Source organism: Penicillium oxalicum, chromosome IV, assembly GCF_001723175.1.
Source record: "Penicillium oxalicum strain HP7-1 chromosome IV, whole genome shotgun sequence".
Taxonomy (NCBI): Eukaryota; Fungi; Ascomycota; class Eurotiomycetes; order Eurotiales; family Aspergillaceae; genus Penicillium; species Penicillium oxalicum.
In genome coordinates, this window is record NC_064653.1 from 837,505 (window position 1) to 850,095 (window position 12,591).

At 51.9% G+C, this 12,591-nt stretch overlaps 3 protein-coding genes across 3 annotated transcripts; 2 read left to right on the forward strand and 1 right to left on the reverse strand.

Moving 5' to 3' along the window:
• Positions 1–3,254, reverse strand: POX_d05077 (Phosphatidylethanolamine N-methyltransferase; the record flags this gene model as incomplete). The annotated part of the gene is made up of 4 exons (XM_050113929.1): positions 1–60; positions 121–211; positions 278–2,876; positions 3,077–3,254. The coding sequence occupies 4 exons, from the start codon at positions 3,252–3,254 to the stop codon at positions 1–3; spliced, it is 2,928 nt and encodes a 975-aa protein (XP_049968880.1).
• Positions 3,255–5,524: 2,270 nt separating this feature from the next.
• On the forward strand, positions 5,525–6,624 carry POX_d05078 (Cytosolic Fe-S cluster assembly factor nbp35; the record flags this gene model as incomplete). Its single annotated transcript, XM_050113930.1, has 2 exons — positions 5,525–5,615; positions 5,678–6,624. The coding sequence occupies 2 exons, from the start codon at positions 5,525–5,527 to the stop codon at positions 6,622–6,624; spliced, it is 1,038 nt and encodes a 345-aa protein (XP_049968881.1).
• A 2,899-nt stretch (positions 6,625–9,523) lies between these two features.
• On the forward strand, positions 9,524–11,320 carry POX_d05079 (uncharacterized protein; the record flags this gene model as incomplete). The annotated part of the gene is made up of 1 exon (XM_050113931.1): positions 9,524–11,320. One exon carries the CDS (start codon positions 9,524–9,526, stop codon positions 11,318–11,320), a length of 1,797 nt encoding a protein of 598 aa, XP_049968882.1.
• Positions 11,321–12,591: the final 1,271 nt, after the last annotated feature.

Sequence of the window (12,591 nt, forward strand, 5' to 3'; positions counted from 1 at the left end):
CTATAGCTTCCGCTCGACTGGTGTTGTGGTACCGTTGGAGCGAGACATGCTGTAAGGAGCCTGAAGTACGATCGTTAGGTCGACGGGCAACTTTGATGATAATTTGAACAAGTTACTTACCAAAACCTTCTTCGCGTTGAATATCCTCCAGGCAAGGTTTCTGACAGTTCCATCGGCTTTGACGACCTCGGGTGCGAGCTCGACACCGAACCTGATGACCGTCAATGAATTGAATAAGAGAGCAGCCCAGCTCTTGAGGACGGATGAAAAAACTTACATCTGATGAACGGCGAAGACGACCCGATTAGCGAACTTCCCATCTCGTTCGACAAGGCTCCCAAATTGCTCCTCGACTGTTTCAGGGGCGATCTCTGGATCACGATCGAAGCAGTTACGGACAACAGGGAGCAGAGCATTTTCGACGGCCGTCTGGGCGACATCGTCCCCAAACAGAGCGTCATCCTCGTCAAAGCGGCGGATCCGGATCTCAAATGGCCTGGAAATTGCCATCACGTTGTGCATTCCGTTGTGATGATAACGAAGCTCGAATGTGCCTTGGGTCCAAAAGAGCTTGTCTCCAGAGAAAACAATCTCTCCTGAAGCGACATCGTGGCCCTTCAAGCCGTCCTGTTGCTTGGCCTGCACGACGATATCACTGGTGATGATCCCTTTTTCGCACGTGGTATTGTCGTAGGAGCCCTCATTGGTGGCAACCCATCGGCCCTGAGACGACACGCGGGTGACCTCGCGGGAGGTATTGTCAGTCACCTTGTAGAGGCCGACCCAGTCTTTCTTGCTGTGGTTGAGAGGCGCGGTCCATTTGACCTTGATCGGCACACCGTATTCGAAAGTCAGATTCTTCAAATCGCCGCGACGATCTAGCGGCATGCGGGCATTTTCACCCTCGCGGCCCTTTCCTTGTTCGCTCTCGTCCAAGGCTTTGGCGGCTGTACCTTCAACGGAGAGTGAGTAGTCGGCCACGTTCAAGCCGGCAAGATCGGCGTCAATGCGGGAGATGGTGATGCGAGCAGGGTACTTTTGAAACAAAGCGGTGGTATCCTTGACGAAGGTATTGACACCAGCCGCGAGCTTGGGGCGAGCGTTTTCAAGCAGCTCCTCAACAAATTCAAACGAGTCATCAAACATCTTGTCCACGCTCCCGTGCAGCTGTTTCAGCGAGGGTGGCAGGGACTTCTTGAGATTCTTGACCACACCACCGTCTTGACGAAGACTCCGTCCGTAGAGCTTCTGCATGTGAGGACGCTCGACGAACTGGATGAATGCCAAGCTCAAGATGTGGCTCAGAACGGCGAGGAACGTGATCGCAGCGCTGCTGGTAATCAGAACGGCACCCCAGACGCCAGCAAGGCCCAAAACTCGCTCAGGGTTGTTGAGGAAGCGATAGATTCCATCGTAGGTCAATTTGGAAGAAGCATCAAAAAAGAAGTCTCCGTAAAACCAGCCAAATTCACCAAGAGAGTCGTAGATGCTGACCGAGGTCCAAATTTGCAAGCTGATCAACCCGGCGCCAAGAACATGGCGGAAGAGAACCAGGCCGTAGCCCCAGTCGGATGGAAAGGTGTACATTTTCCATGCAGCGGCGATGAAACTTGAGTAGCACATGATCATACTGAGATGGTAAGTTCCCTTCCACTGGTTCCACGCCTCGATTGGGGTTTCACCAAACTTGAGGAAGTGCCGCGTCCAAGTTTTGTTTCGAGACTGTTTGTTAAGCAATAGCCCGAGGCCTACAGAGTACCACAGTCGCCATACGATAGCATTTGCCACAAAGAGAAGCTGATACCGCCAGGTGGACGGCGTCAAAGCGGTAAGGGCAAATACTAGCAGCTGAATCAGCAAAATAGAAGAGTCCGTAGTTCTATACAGGTCCATGTTGTGAAGGCCCAACATGTTATGAACTGAAGGCGGTGGCTTGGCCGAGTACAGAGATGACGCATTGGGAGTAAGATCCTCGGATGGAGTAGGCGCTCTCGGAGTGTCCGGGTCTAAGGGAAGACTGGAGGATGAGTCCACACACACGGATCGCTTTCGGGGTGGTGGCGGGTTGTAGGTTCGGTCAATGTGTGGATTTTCGACGAGGACGAGGAAGGCGAATTGAGCTGCATGGGCAAGAATTGAAATGAACAGAACCTTGTAGCTGGCCGCCATCAGAGAGATACCGTAGTATCCGGCGTAGCCGACCGAATACATAGGGTGAGGGGCCATCTCGAAGACACCGTCAAAGGTGAGCTCTTGGTCGATCAAGTAGAAGAAGTCACCCCAGTACCAGGCATAGTCCTTGACTACTCGGTGGGCGTCCAATTTGACCCACAGGTTGAACAAGACGAGAGCAATGCCCGCGGTCCATCGAAGGACGGTCATCGTGATACTTTCGCCCACGGGACGGTGTCCACACGCAATGGCGAAGAGACAGTAAGAGACGAAGTCGCACATCAGGATCAAGTCCACAAGACGTCTGAAAACGAGCCAAGTATTGTATTCAAGAGGTGCATTTTCAAAGGAGTAATCCTTTGGAATTTTGGCTTCCAGCTCTTTCTTGATCCATTTGTATAGCCCAGGGTGCGGATTTTGTCCCTTATCTGGATTCACAAATACCTTGGTCTTTTCTGCCCAACGAATCAGAGTCTTGTGGTGGGATTGGTGATGCAAAAGCCATCCAATCCCTCCATTGTATGCCGCCCGCCAGAACAGGTAGATGAAAGCAAAGACAGGTACTTTGGCATTGGCAGGCAGGTACCAAAGGAGGAGAACATGGATTGCTAGCAAAGCTATCACCACCAAATCACCCACATTCTTGGGTTCGGATGGCGATAGAAGCTGGGAGACCATATCATGGGTTTGAGGTACTGTGAAGACTAGATATGCAGACGACCTCCAGTCAGCGGATGCTAGTTCCACCACGGCGGGGCTACTGTGGGCGAGCTGGGCGACAATGGGAACCATCTCCCTTCATTTCCATGAGTTTATGAGGACGACGCATGCCAGATCCTCAATGGAAATTCTGCCCGAGTAAAAGGAAAGCTTTGACCAGGGCGAAATCAAGGTGATCACTTACTCGTTCCATCTGGAGTTCGGCCAAAAGTCTTCTTGTCTTTCCCGGACCTGTCCTTCACGGCCTCCATCTCGCCGGTCGCGATTAGAGGCTCGCTGCCCGTAGTTGAATCAGGGCGGGACACAATCCTTTCACGCAGCCTATTGGGCTGCTGGGCACTGGTTGAACGGCCCTGGTCCATTTGGTCGTTGAGGAAAGATCAAGAAGTTTGTCGGAGTAGGAATCGTGGTGAAAAGAAGCATGTGACAACGGTGTCGCATGAATTGCGCTGTTTGCATCCGCTTACCCACGGGTCCGATTAGCTAAACCTACTCTGGCAGTATGTCAACACCTCGCCTTCGGTCCTCTTGTGACCGTACGGGCAGTCACTAGTCACTGATCAGGTCAGTCTTCTTCAGAAATTTTTTGCGGTGCAAGCGTAGAGTGAAAATTTTCCTCAAGCGAAAAAAGAGACGACTGCGGTGTGATTTATACGAAGAAATCTGGCCAGAAGATCCGTTGAGTGGAACTCAACGCCAACCATTCCTGGTTCCTCTCATAGGAGCCACCGATGGATAGTAAGTGCGGGCCCGCGAACGGAGCAGAAGGCCAAAGAAACGGGATCCGATGGCGCCTTCGAGACTCCTCGCGGTGATGTGCACAGTCCACGGCGTCACCCGCAGATACCACCTCTTCTCATCCATCTTCGTGCTCTACCTCCTGCATGACCTCCCACGGTCGCTGGATTGTCAGTGAATCGGCAAACTCACAGCCCACGAGCCAATTCCTCCTTTCTCTTTCCGCTCGTGCATAGACGAGGGTTGCCGAGATCCAATCTGAGCCCCGCTTGAGGTGTGGGACCCCGTCGTTGAGCAAAGCTGCGGCAGGTGCGGAGTGCGGCCCATACGTACATTCATTTAGACAGTTCGACACGTACTGGAGTCTAGTTTGAGGCAGAAAAGCGCTATCACTGACTTGATGAAAAGACCAAGTGCGTCCATGGTAGAGTTCCACTAGTCTAAATTTGATCGACAAAGTCATTATGATTCCTTGGGCACAGAAACTAACGCAATGCAACCCTAGAAGCTGGCAAGAGTAGCTTGCACTTCAGTTGACCTTGCACACATTTTCCTCGAGGGACGTCCGTATCTACTACAAGGAATAAAAAATGCTCCTCCATATCAGTCTTGTTGTCCCTATCTAGATCGTTGGGCCGAAGACCTAGGGACCAACTCAACTTGGGTATGTTGAGAATCTTTGTTCTGATTTCTGCATGTACTACCGGCCAAGCGAGCCGAAGAATAAATATCCACACAGAAACCCAGACGTCAATCGGGCAAGAATCCAGTCCCTGATGTACGATACCCAGCTGTACCTAGTCGCAAATCTACCATGCTTCCAGAGCTCAATCTTGATGCTCAGGAAAGTAGCAAAAGGTAAATTTTATGTCTGAATGACATGGATGCGTCTTCTTCTGAAAATGAGAAAAGAGGTAGGCTGAAGGCACCTCACTTAGTAGGTATTTTCTTTTGTGTAGATGGAAATGGATGGATCTTCACACTCAAGCTCTGGGCATTTGTACTTTCTAGATAACTAGATGAAGTATCTCCTTTCAGCCTCGTTATTACAACTTCTCGGGTAAGTTGAGTACCATCCACGTCGTTGTGCTTCCAAAGGTTGGCCCATACAATCTTCTCAATGGTGATCAAATCCCACAATGTGGACTCTCTTGCAGCCAAATGCAGCACATAAAAGCAAGTTCCCGACCGTAGCTCGGAGCATTCAGCTCGTACCTGCGGCATGGCCGCACGCTGAGGGCTGCAAGTGCTAAATGATTACTGGAAAAGCAAGCACCAGGAAGACCTCGGACCCCTTATTCGAGAGAACAATCACAATAAACCAATAGAATGAGTGCAACCCTAGATCGCTGATCAGGTCAACGAGCACTCATGGCCGATTTATCTCAGTCTCCCCTTCCTGGGTTACTGAAGATTTCAAGTAGACCTTCACGTTGCCGAACCGATCTTGACACATCTGACGGTCGTGAAAAAGATATTTGTCAAAAGAGTCTGTTATTTCCCAGCACGAAGCAAAACTTGAATGAACCGAAAGACAGATAACAGTTGAGGTGCAACGCACACGACCAAGTTGGCGTAGATGATTTCTTTAGCAATAATGTACCCCGTCTCATACCGTTGACAGTTCCTTCCCTGCCGTGTTGTCCGATCATGTGACAGCCAATGATCGCCTGATCGCCGCCCGGTGTCGGCGCCTCGTCATTTAGTCATCTCAGCTTATCAAGCACCCGCATGTAATCAGACAGGTGGGTTTGATAGTAGCCCCGCCACCGTCAATTGCTTGATGTTCCAATTTTGAGTATTCCGTCCACAAGAAGTGTCCTATCCCGCTACAAGCTCTGTCTAACGTTGTGGACGTCACTTGATCTTTCGACTTTACTCGTCTTGAGTAGTGATGGCGCCCTACGTCGAGGAGACTGCCGTAGAGGCATCACTCTCCGCCCATACCAAGAGGGCGCCGACAAATTTGGTCGCCCCGGAGCCCGGTACGTATTCCGTGGAGTATTTTCTGACCCTTGTGCCCGTCTAATACGAGTTGTCTTCATAGAGCACTGTCCCGGCCCCGAGTCTGAGCAAGCCGGTCAGGGTGACGCCTGCGCTGGCTGTCCAAACCAACAGATCTGTGCCACAGCGCCAAAAGGCCCCGATCCCGACATTCCTATAATCACCGAGCGTCTTTCTCAAATACGACACAAGATTTTGGTATTATCCGGCAAGGGGGGAGTGGGTAAATCAACATTCACAACGCTCTTGGCTCATGCATTTGCCGCGAACCCAGAATCGACCGTCGGTGTCATGGACACCGACATATGCGGCCCATCCATCCCCAAAATGATGGGCGTCGAAACCGAGACCATTCACGTGAGCAATGCCGGATGGAGTCCTGTATGGGTGACGGATAACTTGGGTGCCATGAGCGTACAATTTATGTTGCCCAACCGAGATGATGCTGTCATTTGGCGTGGGCCGAAGAAGAATGGTCTCATCAAGCAGTTCCTCAAGGACGTGGACTGGGGCGAGCTTGACTACTTGGTGATTGATACACCGCCCGGTACTTCAGATGAGCACTTGTCCGTCAACGCGTTGTTGAAAGAATCCGGAGTGGATGGCGCTGTGATGGTCACCACTCCGCAGGAAGTGTCGCTCCTGGATGTTCGCAAAGAGATCGATTTTTGTCGCAAAGCGGGTATCAAGATTCTCGGTCTGGTCGAGAACATGTCTGGGTTTGTCTGCCCCAACTGTACACACGAATCACAGATCTTTCGCAAGACAACGGGCGGAGGTCGCCGTTTAGCCAAGAAGATGGGTATCCCGTTCCTGGGAGCGGTTCCCCTGGACCCAAGGGTGGGAATGGCTTGCGACTACGGCGAGAGCTTTGTGGATAACTTCCCAGACAGCCCGGCCTCCAAGGCCATTCGGCGTGTTGTACGCGCTGTTGGCCAGGCGGTCGGAGAAAACCCAGACGATGTGCTCGCGGTCAACTCAGACTCTTGACCACAGCGAAGTCTTGTGTTTTCTCTTGTCTTTCATCCTTTCTATTCTTTTGTTTTTTTTTATTTCAATCAGCGATTCGCATAGGTCTTGCTTCAGCTTGACGGGTTGGCGTTTCGGGCATAGAAATCATTTGGTCTTGAGCTCTACAGGCTTGGAGATTACTTTTTCACATAACTTCATGGATATCAAATTTTATTATCCCACTCTCCAAAGCCTTTACAACCGTTCCTTAAGGCGCGTGGCAAATCTGGCACGGGACAATCGCGTGGCCTCGTGGATCTTGCTAACGTGGAATGTAGGCTTCCACGTGGGTGAATATGGATGACCAAATCGCATGGTAAAAACGTCGGAAGAGTGGCTTAACTGGAGGATTTTCCCCGGCGAGCCATATGGCACGGCTGTCCGTGGTTCATTACCTGGTCGATTCAGGCATTGTGGTCCGCAATTTGATCAGCTCTACGGCTCCCATTGAAAGGTGGCACTGATGTCCGGCTTTGTGCATGCGTTGAGGAAAAGAGCACAAACTCTGTGCAGGGAAGCCTAGTTCGAAGCTCCATGCAGAGGCGCTACTCCACGCACCTGATTTGAAACCTCCTAGCTTGAGTGACCACTCTTGCCATTGAAGGTGCTCGTGGAATCATTTTCCTTTCATCTATGATCCAGATTTTGCCGCCTGAGCTGTACATGAGAGTCTGGGCCTATTCGCGTCAAGGCAGGACACAAACATACAAAACTGAACCGTTCCAGCACGAGTAACGAGCATGATCCATGATTCAGCCCCAATCACCTCAATACCGGAGTAGTCTGCCATTGGTCCGTCTGTGACTCCGAATGGAAGGTTGCAACTACCGAACAATTCTGCCAACTGGGTAGGTAAGCCCTGGAACCCATCCATTCAAACTGATCACTCCTGGCATACGAATATTCGTGAGGTTCGGATGAAAACAGGGTTGGGCTGAGCGCCCTGGGGGGCAACAGGTATGTCCAATCAATTCCCCCAAGAAGCAATTTTTCGAGTCCTTGCAATGAAGCGCTCTAGGAGGGAGGTCACTTGCTCCCATGAATACCTCCTTCCGTACAATTGCCTAATGTACTGTAGTATGAGGCTATTAGCTCATGGTGTGCCACGACATAAACCGGGGAAGCCAGTCCTAGTAGGAGAATCCACTTGGACACGTACTCGAGAGACAGGTTGAAAAGAAGAAATCAGCTGTTCAGAACCCCGTTCGTGAGCGTTCCAAAACAGTATTGCTCACAGATGAGCTACCACGGCATGGTGCCGCACAATCTTGAACTGGACACTCTTTGCCTCCCGCAAACAGGGACATGCCAGTCCCAAGGAGGCTAAAGAAGGAAAACGATCTCCCCAAGCTCGTGGGTCTGCACTTCTCTATTGTGACTGGACCAGAAGATGTGCAATGACCGTCACCGGCAAGCCGTCCACCTCCGCAGATCTATCTTTTTCGCACCCATACCAAAGAAAAAAAAGCATTCCTCAGCCTTGGTTCTAGAGTCAGCAGATTCACCCAAGGTCGCGCCACAGCTCCACTCTGTGCCACTTTTAATATCGGAGGTGTCTTCTACTGGCAGCTTCCCTCCGAGGGTGCTCATCGAAATGAGAGAGAACATGGCAGCCTAACTGCAAGAGCTCTTGACAGGTGAACAATTCTGCCATCCTCATTTGCTGGTGCAGAAATGATGTATTCGTGAGATACGTGGCTTCGACATGACAAAAGAGGAAGGGCTGCATGACGGTGATTGGCGAAAGCAACTTATTGGATTAAAGGGCTCAAACAAAACAAATCGAAAGGTCTTGTTCGGGTCGCCCAGATGCAAGCCAATGGCCGCACTCCCATGCCGATTATTTTGATTCTAGCTTTTCGTGTCACACTGAATTGGATTCTAGTTTTGGATCGGAGTCGTAGCCAGTCGGTCTAAGAAGATGCTTTGAAGATGTGGCTCAACGTCTCAGTAGTGCGTGTCTGTGGCGTGCTAGGTGGTCCAATCCGTTCGGAATTGAGGGTGAGCAGTTATGTTTGGACGCGGCTGTTAGGAAAGCATTCCACGAATGGTACACCGGACAAGCATGGTGGCAGGTGCCTTGATTTCCACCGTTCAATAATCTTGAATCATGATCGACGCCAGTCTGTCTATTGTGAGACCTAGGGTCCTCTGGCTGGCGCTTGCGCAGCCAGCGGGTGCGGCCACTTTTCGGTTCCAGTCCGGCTGATGACGCGGAGGTCATGGAAGTTCATTTTTTCCGGCCTCCAGTCGCATCAGCGAAGTACATCAGTCCCGGTGGTCGAGGCTTTGGGTCCTCCCCACTAGTCTACGGCGCAGTCTCCAGAATCACGACACCTTTTTGCTCGTAGATGAAAGCTTGGACGTAATATAGCTTTGTCCTTCATGACTTCCATGTTTGTATCTTTCTACCTAAACCATTTTGAGTAGTAACGCGTAGGGCTGATGGTGATCCGGTGTCAAAAGGCGGATAGCGATCACAAGTGGCGTTCGGGTATGACGTGACGCCATGACTTGAGAGCCCCGGTTCCTTGCCAGTGCGCCACGGCTCTTGACGTTCGAAGTTCCCCACACTTTTTCGTGGGGCTGGAGCTTGGATGCCCAGAAGAGTGTTACTATCCTGGTCCAGTATAACGTCATGTTCGTGCTGAGTGACAGAGAGAGAGGGGCTCGATAGCGTCATGGGCATCCCAATACGCTTCACAAACTCTATATAATTGACTTGAAGGGTGCGTATCCAACGGCTTTTTCTTTCACTATCAATCCAAACAAACAGCCCTTAAAAGCAAGCAACATCCTCTGATTCAACTACCTCTTTTCTCCTTTCTACACATTACAACTTTTCCCACACTTCTCCACAAACTTCATCACAATCATCATGTCGAGCATCATCCACAAGGTTAAGGACGCCGTCTCCGGCCACAGTGACAAGTCCCACGAGTCCTCTCATTCTTCCAACACCACCTCTACTACTCAGCACCCCCACTCCACAACTGGTCACTCCTCTCATGAGCCCATGAGCACCACTGGAACTGGTGCCAACGCCTACGACTCAACCCACTCCTCCAACCACGGCCCTCACCAGAGCAACGTCGCCAATAAGGCCGACCCCCGTGTTGACAGTGATCGTGATGGCCGTGCTGCTTATGGCCACAATGCTACCTCCAGCGGCATGAACACTCATCACACCACTACTGGAACTGGTGCTGGTGCTGGCCTTGCTGGAGTTGGCCACTCCTCTCATGAGCCCATGAGCACCGCTGGAACTGGTGTCAACGCCTACGACTCAACCCACTCCTCCAACCACGGCCCTCACCAGAGCAACGTCGCCAACAAGGCCGACCCCCGTGTTGACAGTGACCGCGACGGCCGTGCTGCCTACGGCCACAACTCTACCTCCAGCGGCATGAACACTCACTCTACTACCACTGGAGCTGGAGCTGGTCTTGCCGGTGCTGGTCTCGCCGGTGCTGGCCACTCCTCGCACGGTGCTGGTCACTCCTCTCACGAGCCCCTTGGCACCGGTGCTGGCGCCAACACTTACAACTCCACTCACTCTTCCAGTCACGGTCCTCACCAGAGCAACGTCGCCAACAAGGTTGACCCCCGTGTTGACAGTGACCGTGACGGCCGTGCTGCCTACGGCCACAACTCTACCTCCAGCGGCATGAACACTCACTCTACTACCACTGGAGCTGGAGCTGGTCTTGCCGGTGCTGGTCTCGCCGGTGCTGGCCACTCCTCGCACGGTGCTGGTCACTCCTCTCACGAGCCCCTTGGCACCGGTGCTGGCGCCAACACTTACAACTCCACTCACTCTTCCAGCCACGGTCCTCACCAGAGCAACGTCGCCAACAAGGTTGACCCCCGTGTTGACAGTGACCGTGACGGCCGTGCTGCTTACGGCCACAACTCTACTTCCAGCGGCTTGAACTCTCACCACACCGCTACCGGAGCTGGTGTTGGCGCTGGCGCTGGCCTTGCTACTGGTGCTGCTGCTCACGAACTCGGCTCTTCTCACTCTGCCAGCGTCGGTCCCCACCATAGCAATGCTGCCAACAAGATGGATCCCCGCGTCGACAGCGACCTCGATGGCCGTGCCTCCCACAGCACCAACACCTACAACACTAACGCCCCCGGCACTACCGTTGGCTCTGGCGGCGTTGGTCACACCGGTCCTGCAACCGGCTCTGGTGCTCACACCGGATTGACCGGCCACCACAGCACCATGGGTGATATGAACCAGGCCAGTGCCACCAACTCCTACGCTACCGGCCCTGCCGATTCCACTGCCGGCCCTCACAAGAGCAACATTGCCAACAAGGCTGATCCTCGCGTGGACAGCGACCTGAGCAACGAGACCAACCGTGAGAGCGGCCAGCGCATGGGCACCAGCAACTTCCACAATGATGTCCACAAGGGCAGCATTGGCGGTGCCGGTGTGATCCCCATCTCGGGCAACGCCGGTCCCACCTCGACCAAGACCTTCGAAGAGGCCCAGGAAACTGGCGCTACCGGTGCTGGTAGCAGCTACAACACTAGCCACCACACCACCACTGGCCACGGTAACAAGACCGCCGGCCCCCACAAGAGCGATATGGCCAACAAGCTCGACCCCCGTGTCGACTCTGACCTTGATGGGTCCAAGACTATCGGCGGTTCCCAGCGTGTTTGAATATTTCCTTAATCCTTACGACCACCTCTTTTATATTGCCGCTTTCCTTATCGATAATGTGTGATGAATGATGGAATTTAGCTGTTTCCCAAGAATGAACTAATTCTATGAGTTAAAAATGATTTGAAAATCAGTTTTCCTAGTGTCCCGCAACGTAGTCCACTAAAACGGGGATCTATTATTTCCACAAAATTGAAGCTTATCATCATAACTAGTTACATCGCAACTGAAGACAATAATGTACTCGTAAAAAGAGAATAGGATAGCGGAACAAGCGAAGTCTTCTACGTGCTCCATAGCGGGGTGAATGTATGATCGCATCATATACTTTGAAAAGACAGAGTTCTCTTCGTCAACGCAAAATTAACAAATTGATTGGCTGGTGCCTTTTGCACACGGCGTGATTCCCATGTAGACAAATGGATCGATGCAGTCAGACGCCCTCTGATTGTAGGTACACAGTGGAAGAAGCAGATCCACACCAGTCAGGTGAGATTTCATTTTCGATGGTTTCTAGAGGTGAGTTAGGCCGCAATGGCTGTATTTTGTGTGTGTGCGATGCTACTTAATTTTAGCCTGAACCTGATGATCCTATTCGTAATATATCGGGCACCGAGTCAGTAGGCGGAAATTCTCAGAAGAACTCACGGAAAACTCGGTGCATGTCATGCTGGTCATAACGAGACGAGTGGTAGAGGTGTGGCTGTGTGCGGAGACAGGTCAAATTGTAAATAAACAATAGAACAAGTAGAGCTGCAGTTTCTTAACCTCATCAACTGCCGTGACTCGCCAGCCTTAGCGGAGTCACGCCAGGCCCGTTCACCAACGGACAGGCAAAGAGTCCAGGCCAACGGTCCGTTTAGCTTGTTCCGTCGTAGCCTTACCCATGCCACGTGTGCCACCTGAGCACCTGACCTCGACAAGCCTCCACATGCCGCTTGGGAGCTCCAGATCGGGGCAACGTCCGAACTACATTCAAATAAGTAAAGCGCACCAGTGGTCTATTTCAGCGAAACTTGCGAGACGATCAGACCTGCCAATTTCATGCATGGAGCTCGATGCATAAGCGCCCTTACCGGAACAAGAAAATGAGGGTTCGCACGCCAACAAACCGGAGCATGTCCTAGGTCCATTGGGCAAGCGACTGTGAGCTTGGCAGAACTAGCCCAAGCAAGTCGTGCATTCGTTCATACACCGGAAATTTATCCAATCAATTGTCGAAGTCGAGACGGACATTCTAGCCTCATTGTACCTGGCAGTCTGTCGAGGCC